The 21,518-nt window shown below is 66.2% G+C and overlaps 1 protein-coding gene across 1 annotated transcript; it reads right to left on the bottom strand.

Moving 5' to 3' along the window:
* Positions 1-6,827: 6,827 nt before the first annotated feature.
* On the bottom strand, positions 6,828-18,536 carry ADAM11 (ADAM metallopeptidase domain 11). The gene is made up of 26 exons (XM_068418494.1): positions 18,467-18,536; positions 16,712-16,905; positions 15,324-15,400; positions 14,684-14,750; positions 13,765-13,850; positions 13,604-13,670; positions 13,412-13,460; positions 13,242-13,309; positions 12,902-12,976; positions 12,731-12,802; positions 11,489-11,655; positions 11,326-11,410; positions 11,147-11,237; positions 10,983-11,034; positions 10,800-10,899; positions 10,451-10,522; positions 10,278-10,370; positions 10,108-10,188; positions 9,976-10,026; positions 8,517-8,580; positions 8,348-8,447; positions 8,148-8,267; positions 7,893-8,061; positions 7,693-7,807; positions 7,400-7,490; positions 6,828-6,873 (listed from the first exon to the last, which is right to left on the bottom strand). The coding sequence occupies exons 1-26, from the start codon at positions 18,522-18,524 to the stop codon at positions 6,828-6,830; spliced, it is 2,310 nt and encodes a 769-aa protein (XP_068274595.1). The 5' UTR covers positions 18,525-18,536.
* Between the last annotated feature and the right edge of the window lie 2,982 nt (positions 18,537-21,518).

Below are 21,518 nucleotides of genomic sequence, written 5' to 3'. Positions count from 1 at the left end.
TTTTACTAACGATGAGGGGCTTATTATGATTTTTTTTCACCCGTCGCAGGTTTTTGAGATTGGCAGGATCCACCTTTCGAGGTCCGTTGCTGTTTTCACTGGAAATAGGGACAAATAAATCCTTTGAGTTTATCCTCGTTGAGCGACAGCTGCTCAGACAGACGCATCCCCCATGCCGGTGCTCCCCGCGGCTCCTCTCGGGTGTGTTGTGTTCCGGGGGGACGTATCACACCGGGGTTAGAGAGAGAGCTCTGCAAGTGACCTCGGAGGAACCCAAAAGCCGAGACCAACCTCGCAGTCTTCATCAGAGGAACATCTCAGAATGGAAATGGGAGACTGTGGCTTCTCCCTTGGGCGATGTGGGTAACTTGGGCAAGTGCTGCTAAAATCTGGCAGTGGTGGATGAGGAGTATGGGTCAGAGCTGAGTGCGAGGATGATCTGTAACATCACCAGTGGTGTTCCCCAGGCCTCAGTGTGGGGGGCCAGCTCTCTTTAACATCTTTATCAATGATCTGGACGAGGGGATCGAGTGCACCCTCAGTAAATTCACAGACGACACCAGGTTGGGTGGGAGTGTTGAAGTGCTGGAGGGCAGGAAGGGTCTGCAGAGGGGTCTGGAAAGGCTGGATCCATGGGCCAAGACCACTGTGTGAGGGTCAACAAGGCCAAGTGTCGGGTCCTGCACTTGGGGCACAACAACCCCCCGCACCGCTACAGGCTGGGGGAAGAGTAGCTGGAAAGTGCTTGGTGGAAAAGGACCTGGGGGTGTTGGTCGATGGCGGCTGGATATGAGCCATCAGTGTGCCCAGGTGGCCAAGAAGGCCACCAGCATCCTGGCTTGTATCAGCACTAGTGTGGCCAGCAGGACCAGGGCAGGGATCGTCCCCCTGCACTCAGCACTGCTGAGGCCGCACCTCGAATCCTGGGTGCAGTTTTGGGCCCCTCACGACAAGAAAGACCTTGAGGTGCTGGAGTGAGTCCAGAGAAGGGCAATGGAGCTGGGGAAGGGTCTGGAGCACAAGTGTGATGAGGAGCGTCTGAGGGACCTGTGGGTGTTTAGTCTGGAGAAAAGGAGGCTGAGGGGAGACCTTCTCGCTCTCTACAACTGCCTGAAAGGAGGGTGTAGCGAGGGGGGGGTCGGTCTCTTGTCCCAGGTAACAAGCGATGGGACGAGAGGAAACGGCCTCAAGTTGTGCCAGGGGAGGTTTAGATTGGAGATCAGGGACAATGTCTTCCCCAAAAGGGTTGTCAAGCACTGGCACAGGCTGCCCAGGGCAGTGGTGGAGTCCCCATCCCTGGGGGGATTTAAAAGCCGTGGAGATGTGGTGCTGAGGGCCATGGGTTAGTGGTGGGCTTGGCAGTGCTGGGTTAACAGTTGGACTTGATGATCTTAAAGGTCCTTTCCAACCAAAATGATTCCATGATTCTGTGATTCTATAAAATGGTGAGTCAGGAGCAGGAGAAGGAGGCTGAGGACAGGCAGGATCGCTGCAGCTCCCAGCCAGCCTGTGCTCTGTGTTTTGGGGCAGCACCTTTTCACGGCGGAGGAGCTGGGTGATGCGATGGAGGAAGCTCAAAAGGATCCGGCGATGTTTGCGATGGAGAGAAGCGGCAGCCTGGGGCATCGGGCACCTCTGGGCACTGGCCCCTGCTGCCTCTTGGAGCTTTTGTGGTCGTGAGGCATTGGCCAAGGAGCATCTCCCTTGTGCCAGGCACATCCAACCCCACTGCGGTGTCTGCGTGCGCCCCGGCCTCCCCGGCACATGCAGCGGTGTCGGTGCTGTGTAACCCTGCAGGGCTGCAGACCAGAGCTGGGGCCGACTTCAAGTCCTGGTTTTTGCCCTCCTGACCCTGAAGGCCCCGAATAAGTCACGATTCAGCAGCAGTCTGTGCATCTGGAACATTTCTGGCTCACTCATCGCCCTGGTATCTAGACACCAGCCCAAAATAGCTCCTCTCTGAGCTGCGTCTCCGCGGTGGCTGGTAGCGAATCTGCAGCTAAAATCCTTCAGGGGTAGAAATGTCTCCGTGGTGTCCTGGGCAGACACGGCGCTGGTGGCCCCAGGCCTTGCCCTGGCCGGGCAGGACGCCGCGGCCGAGCAGGTGGTGAGGATGGGGGGGTGGCTCTTGGTGCAGACCCCCCGGCTCCCCTCCACGGGCGGAGTCTCCGCCGCTGTCCTCCCACCCTGCGCGGCTGCAGGGGACAGAGCGAGCGGGTAATGGTGATTATTTTAACGAGATGGGCTTGACCCTTCCGAAACCAGGAGACAGGCCCCCTCCTGGGACTGGGTCTCCCCCCCGAGGGAGGCAGCACCCCGAGGAGCGCCCTGGCAGCACCCCGGGGTGCTCCTGGGCACCCCCTGGCCCCTCGTGTGGGGCAGGGCTGGTGATGGATGTGCTCGTGCACCCCAGCATCCCAGATCAGATACGTGGGCCCCAGCGCTCAGCACCTCACCGCAAGGTGCTCAGTCCATGCCACGCTGCTCAGGGGGACCCCAGAGCGGGTGCCCCGGGGCTCGGCAGGGCGAGGGGCCCCTCCAGCCCCATGGTTGGGGGGCTCAGCCCCCTCCGAGCTGGGTTGTTGCAGCGTGCACCGTCCTGCATCCCACCCCTTGTCCCTGGTCCCCCTGGGAGGTGACCCTCGGCGGGCAGGGGGATGTGGGGCGATGCTGGGGCCTCTCCCACCACTGCCGGGGCTGAGGGGACTGGCAGCAATGCCCAGGTGCTGCGTCCCAGCTGCCACCGATTTTGCCATCAAAGGACCCTGAGTGGGGTGGGGGAAGACGTGCTGCAGCCCGTTTGTCCTCAGGCTCCATCCTCCCAGCTTGGGGTTGGGGACTTGGGGGGGCATGTGTGGCCCCGGAGCATCTTGGGGGCTTTGGAGCATCTTGGGGACATCCAAGCATCTCATCTCCTGCGCCATCCAGGCCAGGCGTGTGTGGACTGGACTGGGAGAGCCCTCTCGTGGTCGCTGGGCTGAGGAGGAGCCCGGCTGTGCAGAACACAGAATCAGAGTCCCAGCCTGGTTGGGGTTGGAAGGCACCTCTGGAGATCATCCAGCCCAACCCCTGCCCAAGCAGGGTCACCCAGAGCACGGTGCACAGGGTCGCGTCCAGGTGGGTTTGAATAACTCCAGAGAAGGAGACTCCCCACCCTCCCTGGGCAGCCTGTGCCAGGGCTCTGGCACCCTCACAGTAAAGAAGTTTTTCCTCATTTTCAGATGGAACTTCCCATGTTTCAGTTTGTGCCCGTTGCCCCTTGTCCTGTCGCTGGGCACCACTGAGAAGAGTCTGGCCCCATCCCCTTGACACCCGCCCCTGAGGTATCTGTGAGCATTGATAAGATCCCCCCTCAGTCTGCTCTTCTCCAGCTGAACAGCCCCAGCTCCCTCAGCCTCTCCTCGTAGTAGAGATGCTCCAGCCCTCTGACCATCTCCATACCCCTCTGCTGGACTCTCTCCAGTAGTTCCTTGTCTGTCTTGAACTGGAGGGGCCAGAGCTGGACATAGTTACTCCAGGTGTGGCCTCACCAGGGCAGTGTAGAGGGGGAGGAGAACCTCCCTCGACCTGCTGCCCACACTCTTCCTCATGCATCCCAGGACACCATTGGCCTTCCTGGCCCCAAGGGCACATTGTTGGCTCATGGTGAACTTGGTGTCCACCAGGACTCCCAGGTCCTTGTCCGCAGAGCTGCTTTCCAGCAGGTCACCCCCAGCCTGTACTGGTGCGTGGGGTTATTCCTCCCCAGGTGCAGGACCCCACACTTGCCTTTGTTGAACTCCAGTAGCCTTCACTCTGGCTGTGCCGGTCGCCCCAGCTGTGCTCCGCTTTTCCACCCCAGCCCTGGCTGAGCGTTGCCTGGGCTGGTGCCATGGGAGGATGCTCCATCCCGGTGGGTCCCTCTGGGAGTTGGGGACTCATCCCCAGGTCCCCATGGGGTGGGCTGGGGACATCTGCCAGGGGTTACTCAGCCCATTGCGAAGGCAGGACCTGGTGCAGAGGTAACCCAGGCTGGGGGTGTCCCTGGGAGGGTACAGGGACCTGCCCCCATGTCCCTGTGATGGGACAGAGATGGGCTCTTATGCCCAGAGGTGCGTGAGGGACGGGTCCCCATGCTGGGATGGCGACTGGTGTACGTGGTGGGACAGGGCTGGAGCCGTGTCCTTGTGCTGGGACGGGCACAGGCCTCTCTGCGGTGGGACAGGGAGCAGCCACGTGTCCCCGTGGCGAAGCAGGGTCCCCAGCCAGGCAGGAGCTGGGAGGGAGGGGGAGTGGTGGCACCCACCACATGCCATCGCCTCCATACGATGGGGCCCCTGACTCAGACATGGACGGTCCCAACCCTTGGGGACAGGCCAGGGTGGCGTGTGGGACACGGGGACGACGTCGGTGGGATGAGGTGGAGGGGATCAGAGCATCCTCACGGGTGAAATCTGGGGAGGCGCCAGCACCCTCCGTCCCACCCCGGCGTGGAGGAACAGGCACCCGCTGGGTCATTTTCCAAATCTTTATTGTAAATAAATCCTGTGCCGTTGCGGGAGGCTGCGGCGGCGGCGGCGGCTCCCCAGCGCGTGCAAAGCGGCAGCGCGGGGCGAGGCGCGGGCGTGCGGGCGGGGGGCTGCGGCGAAGCCCCCACCCCACGCCCGGGGTCCCGTCCCGGGGGCGCGGAGCGAGGCGGTGCGGGACGGCGGGGAGTTGGGGACGGGGGGTTGTCACCGCCCCAGTGTGCTTGTGTCCCCCCCCGCCGCCGCGTGCCGGGATGGGGCCGGGGGGCTGCGGGGGCTGGTTTGCTCTCTGGGCGCTGGAAGCACTGGGCGCACCCCCTGGCCCGGCCACGGGCCCTCCCTGGCGCGGCCGCAGTGGCACCGGTGGCACCGCTCGACCTCACAGAGTTAAAATCATTAAGAAAAACCCCCCAATATTTATATACATATATTAATGTCCCCAAACCCAGTGACAACGGTGGCTTCTTGCTCTGGAACAGGGGCATCCCTTCACCACGGGGACCACCCCAGCACTGTGGCCGTGACAGGTGTGGGGACATTGTGGTGACAGTGATAGAGACGGGGGGGTTGGTCCGGACCCTGCCATGCCCAGGGTGGCCCCAGGTCCGCGTGTCCCCCCAGCCCGTCACTGATACGTTGGGTGAGGAGCCACCACCGAAGCCAAGCCTGGGGACGTCCAGCCACCCCGTCCCACTGTCACCTCCCAACGCCCTGGCACAGCAGTGCCCTGGCCTCTGTCTGGTGCCACCACAGCCAAGGCACCCATGGGTGCTGCAGGCACCCATCTGAGCTGTCACACCATGCTGGGGGCCACTGCGTGCCATGGCCGGGCTTGAGGACACCCTTGGTCACCCTCTGCCTCCATGGCAGGGGGACCTGGCAGCGGGCAGGGACGCTGGGCAAGGGAGGACACAGAGGGGACATCCCCACACCGCCATGGGCATGGGGTGTCATCCCCCGTTGTTCCCCTGCTGAGTGTCACCAGGGGTGTCCCCACACACGTACACACACTGAGTGCCACCAGGGGGTGTGTGTATATGTCCCCCCTGATGCTGAGTGTCACCAGGGGTTGAAGGGACCCATGTTGGCCCCCAGTGCTCCAAGGTGCTGTGGGTTGGTGCTGTGGACGTGCAATGGGGACGGGGTGACACGTGCCATGGGGACAGGATGACACATCCCACCCACCCCCCACAGGGATGGGGGACACCCAGCACATGCTGTGCACCAGCCTGGGGGGGGGGAAACACACATGACAGGTGCCACCAGCCTGCCATGGGGCGGGGGGTGACACATGCTCCAAGCACCCCCTGTGCCACCAGCCTGGGGCTCACCCTGCACCCCAGCCCCCAGGGTGGGCCCTGCTGTCACCCACTCCCCCCTCCCCACCAGCTCCAGTGCCACCAGTTTGGGGTTCACCTGAGCTGGGGATGGAGGGGGCAGTCCTTGCTCTCGAGGGACAGCCTGGCACCCATGGGTGCCATCCCCCACCGCTGGGGACCTCGGGGTCCCGTGGCTGGGTGGGTGCACCGTTTGGGGGGGACATACCCCAGATGTGGGGGGGCTGCTGGGGTGGGGTTGCAGCCCCCATGGACCCCATCCCAGACCTGGCATCTGGGGTGGGGGGGATACGACTCCCAGGCCCTGTGCAGGGTTGGGGTGTGGTATGGGGGTGTACTGGCCTGGTACTGGGGTATACTGGCCTGGTACTGGGGTATACTGGCCTGCCGTTTGGGGGGGACCCAGGCCCCAAAGCTGGAAGATGCTGATGGGGGGAGGACAAAGGGGGGGATGTGGGACTGGGCGGGGGGGTCCCCGCTCTCCCCTGCAGGTACATTCATCCCGGTGACGGGGTGGGGACCCCATACATTCGTGGTGACGCGGTGGGGGTCGGGGTGGGGGGGGGTCCTGGGTGCCCCCCACCCCACTCTCCTCCTCGGCGGCCTCTCGGCAGCAGTGCCCCGTTTAATTGCTGTTAATGAGGCTCTGGGTGGGAGGGGGACGTGGGGCGCAGCGGCCCCGTTCAGGCCCCCCCAGACCTGCAACACAGAAGTGGGGTGTGTTTAGTGTGGGGCTGTGACAAGGGGGGGGACACATGGGGGGACACTGAGCTGAAAAGAGCCAGCACTGGATGGGGGGGGGGCTGCCAGTGCCCCCCCACCCCAAAACCACCGTCTCTTTTCAGCTGTGGGGGGCACAGAGATGGAGACAGCACGGCCGGACACACAGCGACAGGGACAGCCGGGCTCCCACGGCGTCGGGCTGCCGAAGGGTGACGGTGACAGTGACGGTGACGAGGAGGAGACGATGAGGAGGGGGACACGGTTACACTCCCTGCTGCGCCGGGTCGTACCTTCCTCGGCGGATGTTCCTTGGGGGGGCGGCAGGGGGGAGAGGAGAGGAGCATTAGTGTCACGCCCATGTCCCCACCGCAGTGTCCCCGGTCCTCCAGGCAGCGGATGTGTCCCAGTGCCACCGACACGGCCCCCCCCCCCACCCCCGGCACCCCATGCCTGGGGACAGAGACTGAGCAAGGTGTCAGGGTGACAGGGAACCCCCGAAATGCCACATGCACCAGGGGCAGGGGACCAGGCAGGGATGAGGGGACCAGGCAGGGACAAGGGGCCACGAAGGGACAAGGGGACCAGGCAGGGAGAAGGGGACCAGGCAGGGACAAGGGGCCACGCAGGGACAAGTGGACCAGGGAGGGACAAGGGGACCCGGCATCCCCAGCCCCCAGGGGACCACACTGCAGGTGATGCCCGGCTGGGGGGACTGGCAGTGCCCCCACCCAGGGGTGCCCAGGGTGCCCCTGGCCCTGGCACGGTGACAGTAAGCAGGGGGGGATGTGGCCGGTGACAGCGGCAGAGGGGACGAGCCACGCGGCGGCCGCTTACTTAAATCCCCAGCCTGTCCCCCCTAGGACGATGGCAGCCACCAGCACGGCCCCCGCGATGGAGCCGATAATGATATTGGTGCCACTGGGACCTGTGACAGAGGGGACAGGGAGGAGGGGGACAGGGACACACACGTGAGTGGGGAGGGGACACGGGGACACAGCCCCTGGGGACATGACCCCGCTGTGCCCAGCTGAGCTGCGGCACCGGGGTGGGGACACCCACTGGGGGGTGGCTGGGGACAAAGCGGGACACCCCAGCCCGTGGGGCCAGGGGACAGAGGGGACACGGACCCTTGTACCGCTCCGTCTCGCCCGTCGGCTTCGGCTCGGGGACGGGGTCGTACACGCTGCAGTCCTTCCCCGTCCACTCCGCCCGGCAGATGCACTTGCACTCGTTGCTGCAAACCTACGAGGGGACGGCGTCACCCCCCTACCCCCACTGCCATGACACCCCCCTGCGTCCCCTTTGTTTCCCCCCCACCGTCCCTCACCCCGTGGTCGAAGCAGATCTTCCCATCCCAGCTGCCGGGGCAGGAGCTGAAGTTAAAGGCGGTGGCTGGAAGGCATTTGCGGTCGAGGCACAACATGCCGGGCCCGCAGGGCGTCCCGTCCTCCACGTAGCTCAGGTCCGAGCCATCCACCAGCTGCACGTGGCCTCCCCTGCGCCGGGACGGCGAGAGCGGGTGACACCGGGACCCCCCACCCTGGTCCACCATCGTCCCCGTGGTGGTGGTGGTGGCACCCACCTGCAATCCACGTAGCGGTTCTGGTGGAAGAAGGTGGTGGTGGCGATCTCGCCGCTGAGCTCGCCCAGCCGCGGTGCGCCCGAGATGTTGGCACAGAGGAGGAAGCCGCAGAGGACGTCCCTAAGAGGCACCGGGTGCCGTCACCACGGGGTGACACCCAGGAGGGGACACGGGGTGGGGGGGACACGGGGCTCACTCACTGCTTGTTGCACTGCAGCCAGCCCGGGCCCTCGCGCCCACAGTTGCCCCTCTCTGTCCCCTCCACGTTGAGCTTCTCGTAGCAGAAACGCTCGGCTGAGCCTGGGAGAAAACAAGTGTCACCCGTTTGTCACCCACCCTGTCCCCCCCCAACCCCGGGGTGACGCTTACCGCGGCCCCACAGCGCGGTGCACTGCCGGTCCCTGGTTTTGCAGCGCCCGCCGTAGCATCGGCCCTGGGGAGAGCAGGGAGAGGGGTCACGGGGGGGGGGGCTGGCACGTGTGTTTGGGGGCCATGGGGACCATGCAAGGACGATGGGACCCCCCCAAAGTGTGTGCTCAGCCCCGGGACCCCCACCCCGGCTGCATGGGCAGGGGACGGTTCGTGGGGACCAGAGAGCCACGGGATGGCATTCGGGGCACGGGGACCCACGGGGGTGTGGGAGGTTTGCAGGGGCCATGGCTGCGGGTGTGCATGGGGATGGGGGGGCATCGAATTCTGGAACGGTTTTGATTGGAAAGGACTTTTAAGATCATCGAGTCCAACCGTTAACCCAGCACTGCCAAGGCCACCACTAACCCATGGCCCTCAGCACCACATCTCCACGGCTTTTCAATCCCCCCAGGGATGGGGACTCCACCACTGCCCTGGGCAGCCTGTGCCAGTGCTTGACAACCCTTTTGGGGAAGACATTGTCCCTGATCTCCAATCTAAACCTCCCCTGGCACAACTTGAGGCCGTTTCCTCTCGTCCCATCGCTTGTTCCTTGGGAGAAGACACCGACCCCGCCTCGCTACACCCTCCTCTCAGGCAGTTGTAGAGAGCGAGAAGGTCTCCCCTCAGCCTCCTTTTCTCCACACTAAACACCCCCAGGTCCCTCAGCCGCTCCTCATCACACTTGTGCTCCAGACCCTTCACCAGCTTCGTTGCCCTTCTCTGGACTCGCTCCAGCACCTCAAGGTCTTTCTTGTTGTGAGGGGCCCAAAACTGCACCCAGGATTCGAGGTGCGGCCTCACCAGTGCCGAGTACAGGGGGAGGGAGGGAGGGTCCCAGCCACGCACCTGGCTTAGGGCTGCGTGGGGTGGGGATGAGGATCCCGTGCGCAGGGAGGGCTCACACACCCAGGGGGCAGCTCACCCTAAACCCCGCACCCTGGCAGGGCTCAGCCGTGGCTGCAGCTGTTGGCGTGCCCAAGCGCCGGGATGCTGGAGCCCACGGGGACGTGCTGGAGCCCAAGGGATGTGGCCAACCCCATGGGATGTGCCGGAGCTTCACGAGAATGACCGCGAGCTCCACAGGGATGTGTCTGAGCCCATGGGACGTGCTTGAGCCCCATGGGACATGCTGGAGCCCAACAGGGACATGCCAGAACCCCACAGCACATGCTGGAGCCCCATGGGCCATGCTGGAGCCCACAAGGATGTGCTGGAGCTCCATGGGACATGCTGGAGCCTACAGGGAAGTGCTGGAGCCTCATGGGCCATGCTGGAACCCACAGGGACGTGCTGGAGCCCCATGGAACATGCCAGAGCCCACAGGGATGTGCTGGAGCCCCATGGGCCATGCCAGAGCCACATGGGACATGCTGGAGCCCCATGGCCGTGTCCCACCACGCCGGGCTGGACTCACCTGCTCGTTGTCGCAGAAGTAGCCGTCCAGCTTGTGGAGGTTGGGGGGACACTGAGGGGACACAAAGCAGAGGACGGGTGATGCCCCGTGGCCCCACAACGTGTCCCCCTGTGTCCCCCCACCCCGGCTCACCTGGCTGGAGTCCCCGGTGCAGCTCTCGGGGATGTCACACTCATTCACAGCCTCCCGGCAGGACACGCCACGCGGCTCGTACTGCACCGGGGGGAAAAAGCCACCGCGTGGGGACCCCGCGGCACGGGACCGCCAGCGCCTCGCCGGCCCCGACCTCCCCCGCCCCGCACCTTGCAGCCTTTGCAGCACAGCCCGTCGCTGCACATGGCGTCGTGGGTCAGCGTGCACTTCTTGCAGCAGTTGCCACCGCTCTTGGCGCACTCCTGCAAGGACAGTGGCCGGCGTGTCACCCCCCTGGCCATGCCAGCAGCCCCTGGCGAGCAGCCCCCGGCCCCCAGCTCACCGCCAGCGAGCCGCAGTCACATTCCTCTCCTGCCTCCACGAAGCCGTTGCCGCACTCCGGAGGGTCCAGGAGCTGCCAGGACCGAGGGGTGGGGGGACACGAGCTGCTGGGGAGTGTCCCCAAGCCGCGTGCTGCCGCGAGCCCCCCAAAAGGGGGCAGGACCCCCGAACCGCTTGTTTTTTGCCATTAAGCACAAGGGTCCGGCTCTGCCTCCCACTGGGGACACCGGGTTTGATGCCAGCGCTGTCACCTTGGAGGTGCTGGGGCTGGGGAACACCACCGAGGGACCCTCGGAGCCACCCCCGGGGCACCGCTGTGATGGTCACCGGGGGACCGGGGGGGCCGTTACCTTCAGGGGTTTGTTGAAGAGGCAGCTGCCGCCGCCGTCCTGCAGGAACTGGTTGTACTCGTCGATGCTGCAGCGGGAGAACTTCCGCGGGAGGTAGTACCTGCATGGCGGGGGGGGTCACCGTCACCCCCTCGCCGTGCCACCCGGGTGACGGTGGCAGTGCCACCCCAAGCGGGCACCCACCCTGTGTCCTCCATGATACAGCCCAGCCACGAGTCCGGACACCGGCAGTCCCCTGGGAGGAGAGGAGCTGGGCTGGGGGTGGCGGCTGTCCCACCACCGGCGTGGTGACACCGCGGTGTCCCCCACGTTGTCCCCATCCCGCTCCCAGGGCGGGTGGCGGGTACCTGCCGCCGCGCGGTGCTTGTTCCACATCATGCCCACGTTCTGCCCCAGCGTCTGCGCCAGCGTCACCGCCATGGCCGCCACGTTGCCGTACTGCGCGGGAGGGACGGGGGAGTCACCGGAGGGACCCCCCCCCCCCGCCGTCCCCAGCGCGCTCTCACGGGGGTCTCGCCGCACCCACCTCGTTGACGCCGCCGGCGCGGGCGGGCGAGCAGATGCCCCCCACGAAGGCGGTGCCGCTGCGGCTGCTCTGAAACGTCCGACCCCTGCGAGGAAGAGGACGGTGGGGACGGGGGGACGGTGGCTCCCGGCCCAGGGGGAGGTGACACGGCCGCGGCGCTCACGAGAAGAGGTGGACGGTGTCGCTCTGCTCCGCCAGCCCCTCGCACCGGTACTTCACGAACTCGTTGAGGGTCTCCAGGGAGTCCTGCCCCATCCGGATCCGGTCCTCCGAGGCCCACGTCTCCATGGCCACCAGCACGATGCGGGTGTTGAGCTGCTCCTTGTAGATCTGCGGGGATGAGGGGACAGGCTGGGGATGAACATCGTCCCCCCAGGGACAAACCCACCAGGCACCACAGACCAACCTCTGGGGACAAACCCATCAGGTGCCACAGATGAACCTCCCCCGGGGACAAACCCACCGGGTGCTGGGGCCCAAAACCCTGGGGACAAACCCACCAGGATCCAGGGACCAGCTCTTGGGACAAACCCACCAGTGCTGGGGAGAGTCCCCTGGAGTTCAAACCCACCAGGGACAAATCCACCAGGTACTGGGGACAAAACCTCTCGAGATGAATCCACGAGGCACTGGGGACTAACACCTCCAGTGACAAACCCTCAGTGGGTCAAATCTTCTGGGGATGAGCCCACCAGGCGATGGGGACCAACCCCCTGGGGACAAACCCCTCCAGGAAGAAGCCCACCAGATACTGGGGACAAACTCTCTGGAGATGAATCCACCAGGCACTGGGGACCAACCCCTTTAGGGACAAACCCCCAAGTACTGGAAACAAACCCCCAGTGGGACAAACCCTCTGGAGATGAGCCCACCAGGTGATGGGGACCAACCCCCTGGGGACAAACCCCTCCAGCAACGAGCCCACCAGGAACCAACCTCCTGGAGACAAACCCACCAGGGACAAACCCACCAGGTGCCAGGGACAATCCCCTCAGGGACAAACCCACCAGGTACTGGGGACCAAAACCCTGGGGACAAACCCACCAGGAACCAACCTCCTGGAGACAAACCCACCAGCTGCTAGGGAGAAACCCTCTGGAGATGAACCCACCAGGTGATGGGGACCAACCCCCTGGGGACAAACCCATCAGGGACAAACCCACCAGGTCCCAGGGACAATCCCCCCCAGGGACAATCTCCCCAGGGGCAAACCCACCAGGTCCTGGGGACAAACCCACCAGCAACCAACCCCCTTGAAGACAAACCCACCAGGTTCTGGGGACAGTCCCCTGGGGGACAAACCCACCAGGGCCAAACCCACCTGGCGCTGGGGACAAACTTGCCCAGGGACAACCCCCCTGGGGCCCAACCACCGCCCCCACCCCGGAGCCAACCCCTGTCTCACCATGTCAGCCAGGTTCACCACGGTCTTGGCGAAGTTGCTGGTGAGAACCACGGACTTGCGGAGCTGCAGGAACTGTGGGGGGGTGGCACCAGGGGCCAGGTTGGGTTGGGGGGGGTCACCCTGACCCTCCACCCCACCCCACCAGCCCTGGGACCCCTCCTTGGTGCTCACCAGCTGATGGTCGTTCACCACCGCCAGCTCGATGTACTTGGTCTCGCTGTGAACCGTGTGCTGGGCTCGGCGAACCTGCCGGCGAGAGCCCCCTTTTGTGGCTGCCCCAAAGCCCTGGGGGGGTTATTTGGGACGGACAGGGTGGGGAAGCCACCTGGGTGGGCTTGGGGACGGATCCCCTCCCCCTGTGGCAGCGTCCCCGAGCCTGCGCCACAGCAGCATCCATCCCACCCACGGACCAGCCTGGCAGAGCTGTGCCATGGGCGAGCGGCAGCCAGAGGCCAACTGGGGTCAAGCGTCCTTGTCCCCTGCCCCGTGTCCCCCCATTGTCCCCGCTAACCTGCCGCCGCCGCCGCAGCTTTGGTAACCCGCCCGCGAGGTGCTGGTTCAGCGCAGGAAAGAGGCAGCCTGGAGGGAAGGGACAGAGCTGGCGGGGCACAGGACACGGGGCCACCGTGGCCACCGTCACCGGTCCTTGGGGACGAGCGGCGGCTCCGAGTGAAGGCTCACCCGGTCGGGCGCAGCTGGGGACGCGTTGGATGATGTGTGGTCGAAGGCCCTGCCACGGGGAGACGAGTGTCACGGCCATGCATGGACATGTCCCTGTGTCCCCAAGGCTGTCCCCAAGGTGCAGCCAGACCCGTAAGGCTGCAGTGGGGAAACTGAGGCAGACACACGGCGTGTCCCGGTGCCACCACTCACCTGCCCGCGCTCGGCGCCCGCCTGGGGCTCGATCAGGTAGGTGGCTCGGCCGTCCGAGAAGACCCCGCTGTAAAGCGAGACGGGGGGGTGACAGGGTGCAGGGGGGTGCAGCCCCCCCCCAGCCCCCCCCTTTCACCCCCCGCTGGTGGGGGGTTACTCACCGCAGGCCCTGGCAGCTGGAGAGAGCCGCGAAGGAGCGGGGCTGCCCCCGGATCCGGCCCTGGTAGTAGCAGTGCTCCCCCGCGCCCTGCCGGAGCGGGGACAGGCGCCTGAGCCGGCCGGGCCCTGCCCCGGGTCCCGTCCTGCCCGGTGCTGCGCAGGCCGCTGCCCCCCTCGCTGGCACCCCCAGGCTCTGGGATCTGCTGCCTGGCACCCGCAGGGTGCGCCCACGGCACCCGGGTGGGCACCCACCGCCGCCCCGGGCTGGCAGCACGTGCCAAAGCACCTCAGGGATCACCCACCGCTCCAGCACCCGCGGGAGGCAGATCCCCCCCCCCCCCAGTCACCCATGGGGGCAGCACCCCGATGCGTGGGCTGGGCACCCCGGGGCGGAGGGGGCACCCCGAGACCACCCGGGTGGAGACACCAAGCTGCTGGTGGCTGATCCCAGACTTCTCCTGGGTTTGGAAGTCGGCTACAATGACCCTGGAGCTGGCATGGTATGGCATGGCATGGAATGGTATGGATTGGCATAGAATGGCATTGTACAGCATGGCATGGAATGGTGTAGTACGGCATGGCATGGCATGGTGCAATGTGGCACGGTATGGAAAGGCATGGTATGGCATGGTATGGCACAATGTGGCATGGCACAGCATGGCATAGCATGGCATAGCATGGAATGGCATGGAATGGCATGGTACAGCATGGTATGATGGTGCAATGTGGCACAGCACGGCATGGCATGGCATGGCATGGCATGGTATGGCACGGCATGGCACAGCATTGCATGCTATGGCATGGTATGGCACAACGTGGCACGGCACGGCATGGCATGGCATGGAATGGCGTGGAATGGCGTGGAACAGCATGGTATGGTATGGAATGGCACGGTACAGCACGGCGCGGTACGCAGCTTACCGTGCTGCGGCTGCCGTTGGTGCCCGCGCCGACGTGCCGCTCCTCATAGTGGGACGCGAGGAGGTGGCTGGGGGCAGAGCGGGGGGGTGAGAGGCCGCGGTGGCGGAGAGGGGGAGGAAGAGGAGCAGGAGGAGGGAGACGGCTGCGGCCCCGCGAGAGCACCCGCACCGTGCGCCCACCCACACCCACGCACGGGCCGTCACCCCGAGACAGGACCCCCGGCTTTGGGAGGGGGCTGGCACCCCATGGGCCACCCCCGTCTGTCCCCAGCTCAGCCCCACGGTGGGTGTCCCCAGCCCCACGGTGGGTACCCCCAACCCCACGGTGGGTGCCCCCAACTCCACAGCAGGTACCTCCAGCCCCACGGCGGGTGCCCCCAGCCCCATGGCAGGTGCCCCCAGCCCCACAGTGGGTGCCCCCAGCCCCACGGTGGGTGCCCCCAGCCCCATGGTGGGTGACCCCAGCCCCACGGCGGGTACCCCCAGCCCCATGGCAGGTGACCCCAGCCCCACGGTGGGTGCCCCCAGCCCCATGGTGGGTGACCCCAGCCCCATGGCAGGTACCCCCAGCCCCATGGCAGGTGACCCCAGCCCCACAGTGGGTGCCCCCCACCCCACCAGGACCCCCCAGCGCCGCTCACTGGTTCAGCCGGAGGTCGAGGGTGAAGGCCGAGCCGAAGGCGCCCACCACGAAGCTCACCCGCGCCAGGTGCAGCCCCTGCAAGAGAGCCCGAGCCGTCAGCACCCCCCACACCCGCCCCCCCTGAGAAAATTAAAAATTAAAATAATTAAAAATCCCCAACCCAAATCCGCCGCCTCTGAAGGTGCACTTTTATTTTTAACCCCAAAAACTCAACGGAAAGGAAAACGCTGGGTTTTGCCCCAAAAATCATCACTCCCGCGGGTGCCCTCCTGTCACCCACCTCCTCGGGAGCCGTATTTGGGTGGGGGCTGCTGGAACGTGACCCCCTGCCCCAGGCTCGGCCGCAGCAGCACCGAAACGGCGCTTCATGGGCCCCGCGGCGCCCGGCGCTCCTGACCCGATTCCTGCCGCGCTCTGCGGCGCCCGCCCGAGACCCGGCAAACTCGCCGCACGGGTGAGGGCCCTCCACCAGCAACGTGTCCCTCGGGAGCCCCGGGGCTCTGCACCGGGGGGAAATGGTGGGTGGGAAGAGCCGAACCGCTCTTGGGGTGCCCCATCCCCTCGCTGGGACCCCGGCGCGGCTCAGGGTGGTGACACGGGGACGCGTTTGCCACCGCGCAGCGCCCTGGGGAGGGCACATCCCCGGTCAGCGCCGCGGCCACCGGGTCAGGGCAGCACGGCCGGGAGAGCCTCACCGGGGCTTTGCCGCTGGGCCCCGACCCTGGACGCCCCCGGGATGTGCAGCCACGTCCCCCCGCATCCCCCCAGCCTCAACACCCCCGAAAGCCCTGCCAGCGCCGCCGCCACCCCCCGGCGTTTCCCGGCATCCGGCGGTTTGACTGAACGCCGGGTTTAAATCATCCCAGCTCGTTATTGCGCCTTTCATCCGGCGAGGATGAGGGGGGGATCGATGCCCGACGGCCTCCGCAGCTGCCACCGCAAAGCATCAACCCCCCCGGTGCCGGATGGGCCACGTGTGCCGGCGCCCCGAAACGCCGGGGTGAAGGTCACCGGCGGCGTCGAGCCCAGGCTGCGGTTCGGGGACGGCACCGGGCGGGACGCGCGGGGCTGCTCGCACGTGGCCTGGACCCGTCCTCACCGGTGCCAGAGCCGGGTGGTGCCGCGGGGCCCTGCCCGCCCGCCCCCATTTCATCTCTCCCCGCGCCCGCACGACCCCGGTACCCACAGTTAATGGGGCTTCGTGGCCCCGTTGGTGGGGGCACAGCGGTGGCACGGTCCCCAGAGGGATGAAGGCTCCGGTTTGGGATGCCGGTGGCCACACACGTGTCGGGGTGCGGCCAGGCTGGCGATGGTGGCACCTGGGGACCTGCCCACCCACCCGGGGACCCCCGAAAGGGAGCAGATGGGGGGTTGTGGTTCACTTACGGGGCCGCCGCCTCCTCCTCTTCCTCCTCCAGGCTCATTCCTGACCCTGGTGTCCAGCTGGTGCTTCGGGATTTCCCCTCCCCAGCTCCGTCCCACCAGCCTGCTGGGGTGGGTGATCTGGGCAACCCCCCGTCCCTCCGGCCATCCCGCCCGGGGGAGCCTCCGCTGCAGCCAGCCGGCCGGCGCGGCGGGACCTGCGGGCGAGGGGAGCCCGTGGCGGCGGCCCCGGGAGGGCTGGGGACACGGGGCTGGGACACGGGGATGGGGATGGGGAGGGCTGGGGACATGGGGCTGGGGACACGGGGATGGGGACATGGGGGGCTGGGGACAAGGAGGGCTGGGGACATGGGGGCTGGGGACACGGGGGATAGGGAGGGATGGGGACAAGGAGGGATGGGGACATGGGGGCTGGGGACACGGTGGATGGGGACAAGGAGGGCTGGGGACACAGGGGCTGGGGACACTGGGGGGCTGGGGACACAGGGAACTGGGGATGAGGAGGGATGGGGATGAGGAGGGATGGTGTTGGGGACATGCTCTGGGGGTGACCCAAGTGTGGCATTGCATCCCAAAGGGGACACCCGTGTCCCGGAGGGGATAACCAGGGGACGTGGAGGGTGACTATGGGGACATGTCCCAGGGCGGGTGGCTGGGCGACATGGGGGGGACACCCAGGTATGGTGGTGTGTCCAGGAGGGGGCACCAGGAAGCACGTGCTGGGAGGTGCTCAGGGGACATGGGGACCAGTATGGGGACACATCTGGGAGGGGAAGCTCCAGATACAGTGGCGCATCCTGGAGGGGACACGGGTGGCTGCTAAAGTGACACATGCCAGAGGGGGGCACCCAGGGGACGGCGTGGGGACGCAGGGGACAGGAGGGGGACCCAGGAACGCCATTGCACCTGGAGGAACCGGGGGGAGGGGGTGGGGGGGACAGCAGCACATCCTGGAAGGGACGTCCAGGGGACATGGGGGGCCAGGATGGGGACAGATCCCGAGGGGACATGGAGGGCTGCTATGGGGACACCTCCTGAGGGGACACCCAGGGGACAGGCAGGGCAGGTATGGGGACACCTCCCGACGGGATGTCCAGGGGATGGGGAGGGGGGGTGGTATGGGGACATATCCCAAGGGGAGATGGAGGGCTGCTATGGGGACACCTTCTGGAAGGGACACCCAGGGGACATGGAGGGCTGGTAGGGGGACATGGAGGGTCTCTATGGGGACACCCCGTCAAGAGGGGACACAGAGGGGACAGGAGGGCTGGTGTGGGGTCACCTCCCGCGGAGCCACCCAGGGGACACCAGCGGGCTGCTATGGGGACACATCCCCAAGGGGACACGGAGGGCTGCTGCGGGGACATCTCCTGGGGGGGACACGCATATGCCCCGATATGGGGACACGAGAGGCTGCGATGGGGACACCTCCCGCGCGGACACCGAGGGGACAGGGGTGCTGGCGTGGGGACACCCAGGGGACAGGGGTGCTGGCGTGGGGACACCTCCCGCGGGGACACCCAGGGGACAGGGGTGCCGGCGTGGGGACACCCAGGGGTGCGGGTCCGGGCCGGCAGGTGCGGGGCCGGGTGGCTGCGGGGGGTGCCCGGCCCCTCCCGGGCGCTGCGGGGCGGCGCTGCGGAAAAATGTGTCGATGCAGCGAAAAAGCCGCAGCGGCGGCGACCGGGGACCGGGACCGGGGACCGGGACAGGGACAGGGGACTGGGGACGGGGCCAGGGGACCGGAGCGGGACGTACCTGCGCGCGGGGCGAGGCAGAGCAGTGCAGCCAGCAGCCAGCCCCGCAGCGGCCTCATGGCTCCCGCATCATCCGAGCGCGGCCGCGCCGGGGCCCGCCGAGCCGGGGCCCGTCCTGCCCGGCCCCCCCCGCCCGCCTCGGGCCGCCCCGGCAGCGCCGCCCCCCACCGCCCCCCTCCCTGCGCCGCCACCGGCCCCGGCCCCGGCAGCGCCCGCCCCGCCCCGCTTCGCCCCGGCTGCCGCAGCGCCGCTGCCCCCCCCGCGCCATTGCAGCACCGGAGCCCCCGGCCGGGATCACCCGGTACCGCCCACACCCCCCCGTACCTGAGCCCCCCCCGCCGGCCCCGTTACCACATCCCGAGCCGGTACCGGAGCCCTGCCAGCCCCTACTGGGGTCCCCAGTTGGGACTGGAGCTCCCACCAGTACCCAGCCCCCCCCCCGCTGGGACTGGAGTGGCCCAGCCAGTACCAGCCCCCACAACCAGTACAGGACTCCCCCCGCCACCAGTACCGGACCCCCTCATCAGTACTGGGCCACCCCAACCAGTACCAGCCCTCCCAACCAGTATGGGAACCCCCCCACCACCAGTACTGTCCTCCCCAGCCAGTACAGGACATCCCCACACCAGTACCAGCCCCCCCAGCCAGTACAGGACCCTCCCACCAGTACCAGACCCCTCCATCAGTACTGGGCCACCCCAACCAGTACTGGACCCCTTCATCAGTACCAGACCACCCAAACCAGTACCAGCCCTCCTAACCAGTATGGGACCCCACACATACACCACTACTGGGCTTCCTAGCCAGTACCAGACCCCCCCCAACCAGCACTGTTCCCCCCAGTCGGTACAGGACATCCTCACACCAGTACTGTTCCCCCTTACACCAGTACTGCCACCCCTCCCCCAGCCAGTATGGGGCCCCCAGCTGGGACTGGAGTGCTCCAGTCAGTACCAGATCCCCCCTCTCCAACCAGTACAGGACCCCCCCCCCACCAGTACTGGGACCCCCAGCCAGTGCCAGCTCCCCCAGCAGGTACAGGACCCCCTCTCACCAGTACCAGACCCCTCCATCAGTACCAGACCACCCCAACCAGTACCAGCCCTCCTAACCAGTATGGGACCCCACACATACACCAGTACTGGGCTTCCTAGCCAGTACCAGACCCCCCCCAACCAGTACTGTCCCCCCCCAGCCAGTACAGGACATCCCCACACCAGTACTGGGATCCCCAGCCAGTACAGAACCCCACCACACCAGTACTGTACTGGGCCTCCAGCTAGAACTGGAGCCCCTAGCTGGGACTGAAGCCCCCCCAGCCCGTACCAAGCCCCCACCCCCAGCTGGTACCAGACCCCCAACTGGTACTGAGTCCCTAACTGGTCCCAAGTCCCTAACTGGCCCTAACTAGCACCGGAGCCCCCAGCCAGTACCAGAGCTCCTCTGGGCCAGTACTGGAGCTTCCAACTGGTACCAGGCACCCAGCTGGTACCGTGTCCCCAACCAGTACCAGGGCCCCCAGCCATTAGCAGAGCCCCCCAGCTGGGACTAAAGCCCCCCAACCAGTAGCGAGTTCCCCCCAGCTGGTACTTAGTCCCTAACTGGTCCCGGGTCCCCAGCCGGTGCCGGTGCCGGGTGCGGGACGGCAGCTCTGGATGGAGCTGGGGTGCTGGGGGAGGACGGTGAAACCGGGGGGTGCCGGCACCCCATGGCACTCGGGAAGCGGGTCAATCCCAGACCATCACTGGTGGGTGGGTGCTGTGGGGTCCCCGCGGGTGGCAATGGGCAGCCCCTGCCCCCGTGTGACCAGGGGGACGAGGGGCACAACTTGGCCACCATGGTGTCCCCAGAGCGGTGGGAGAACTGAGGCACTTTGGTGTCACCCAACTCGTCCCAGAGGCCGGCTGCCCCAGGAAGGCCTCGGAGCCCCCCCCACAGACCGAGCCGGGGGTCCTGACCCCCCCCTTCGCATCCCTCCTCCTCCTCCTCCAGGACGACTCATCCCACCTTTAAACCTTTTTGACCCATTCTGGGTGACCCCCCCCCCCGGCTCAACCCCTCCCGTGCCACCTCGGGTCGGGCTCCAGCACCCGGGACTGGGGGTCCCCATATCTCCCGGGGCCACCACCGCACCCCACCTCCTCACCCCACCACCTCGATGGACCCAGGGAAAGGGCCCCCTGCGGGTGCCAGCACCCAACCCCTCTCCACAGGGTATCAAAGAGCCCCGCTGGCACGTGTCTCCCCTCCTCGTGGACCCCCCCCTCTTTTCCAAGCCTCTTCCTCCAGACTCCCCTGCGCCCACTCCCCTTCTCCCCGCAGGACTCACGCGCCCACTGGTGACAAAAGCCTTTGGGGACCCGGTGGCAGCTCAAAGCCACCCACGGAGGCACCGGCGTTGCCACGCTGGGAAGTTTGTTGAGCGTTTGGAGCAGTGAGTCACGGCGGTGCGACGGGCCCCACCTTGAACACCCTCGGGAACCACGGCCGCTTTGGTTGTCACCACTTTTGTGAAGAAGTTGGGGGGTGGAAGTGTTCAGGGTTAGCCACAAATGCAGCAAACGAGGTGAGGAACCTGAGGCATCAAGCACGACTGAGATGATCCAGCAGCTGCTCTGTGGGGTCACCAGCATCTCCCAGTGCTCTCCTGGTGGTCCTCAAGACCATGGTGACAAAGGGGATGGGTGCTTCACAGGAGGGGGGTCTACACCACATGATAGCAAGCATATCACAAAGAATCCCAGGCTGGTTGGGGTTGGAAGGGACCTCTGGAGATCATCCAACCCAACCCCTGCCAAAGCAGGGTCACCCACAGCACGTTGCACAGGGTCGCATCCAGGTGGGTTTTGAATATCTCCAGAGAAGGAGACTCCCCCCCCTCCCTGGGCAGCCTGTGCCAGGGCTCTGGCACCCTCACAACAAAGAAGTTTTTCCTCATTTTCAGATGGAACTTCCCACGTTTCAGTTTGTGCCTGTCAGGTTGGACATTAGGAAGCATTTCTTCTCAGCAACGGTCATTAGCCATTGGAAGGGGCTGCCCAGGGAGGTGGTGG

Source organism: Nyctibius grandis, chromosome 26 (genome assembly GCF_013368605.1).
Source record: "Nyctibius grandis isolate bNycGra1 chromosome 26, bNycGra1.pri, whole genome shotgun sequence".
In the NCBI taxonomy this organism is placed as follows: Eukaryota; Metazoa; Chordata; class Aves; order Nyctibiiformes; family Nyctibiidae; genus Nyctibius; species Nyctibius grandis.
The sequence above is the reverse complement of the archived record's forward strand: the minus strand, read 5'-3'. Positions and strand labels throughout refer to the sequence as shown.

Coding starts and splice junctions, on each gene's coding strand:
- ADAM11 (XM_068418494.1), bottom strand. CDS start 18,524: ATGAGGCCGCTGCGGGGCTGGCTGCTGGCTGCACTGCTCTGCCTCGCC. Junction 13,671..13,764: donor TCCAGCTGCCAGGGCCTGCG/GTGAGTAACCCC, acceptor CTCGCTTTACAG/CGGGGTCTTCTCGGACGGCC. Junction 10,900..10,982: donor TGTATCATGGAGGACACAGG/GTGGGTGCCCGC, acceptor CCCGCCATGCAG/GTACTACCTCCCGCGGAAGT.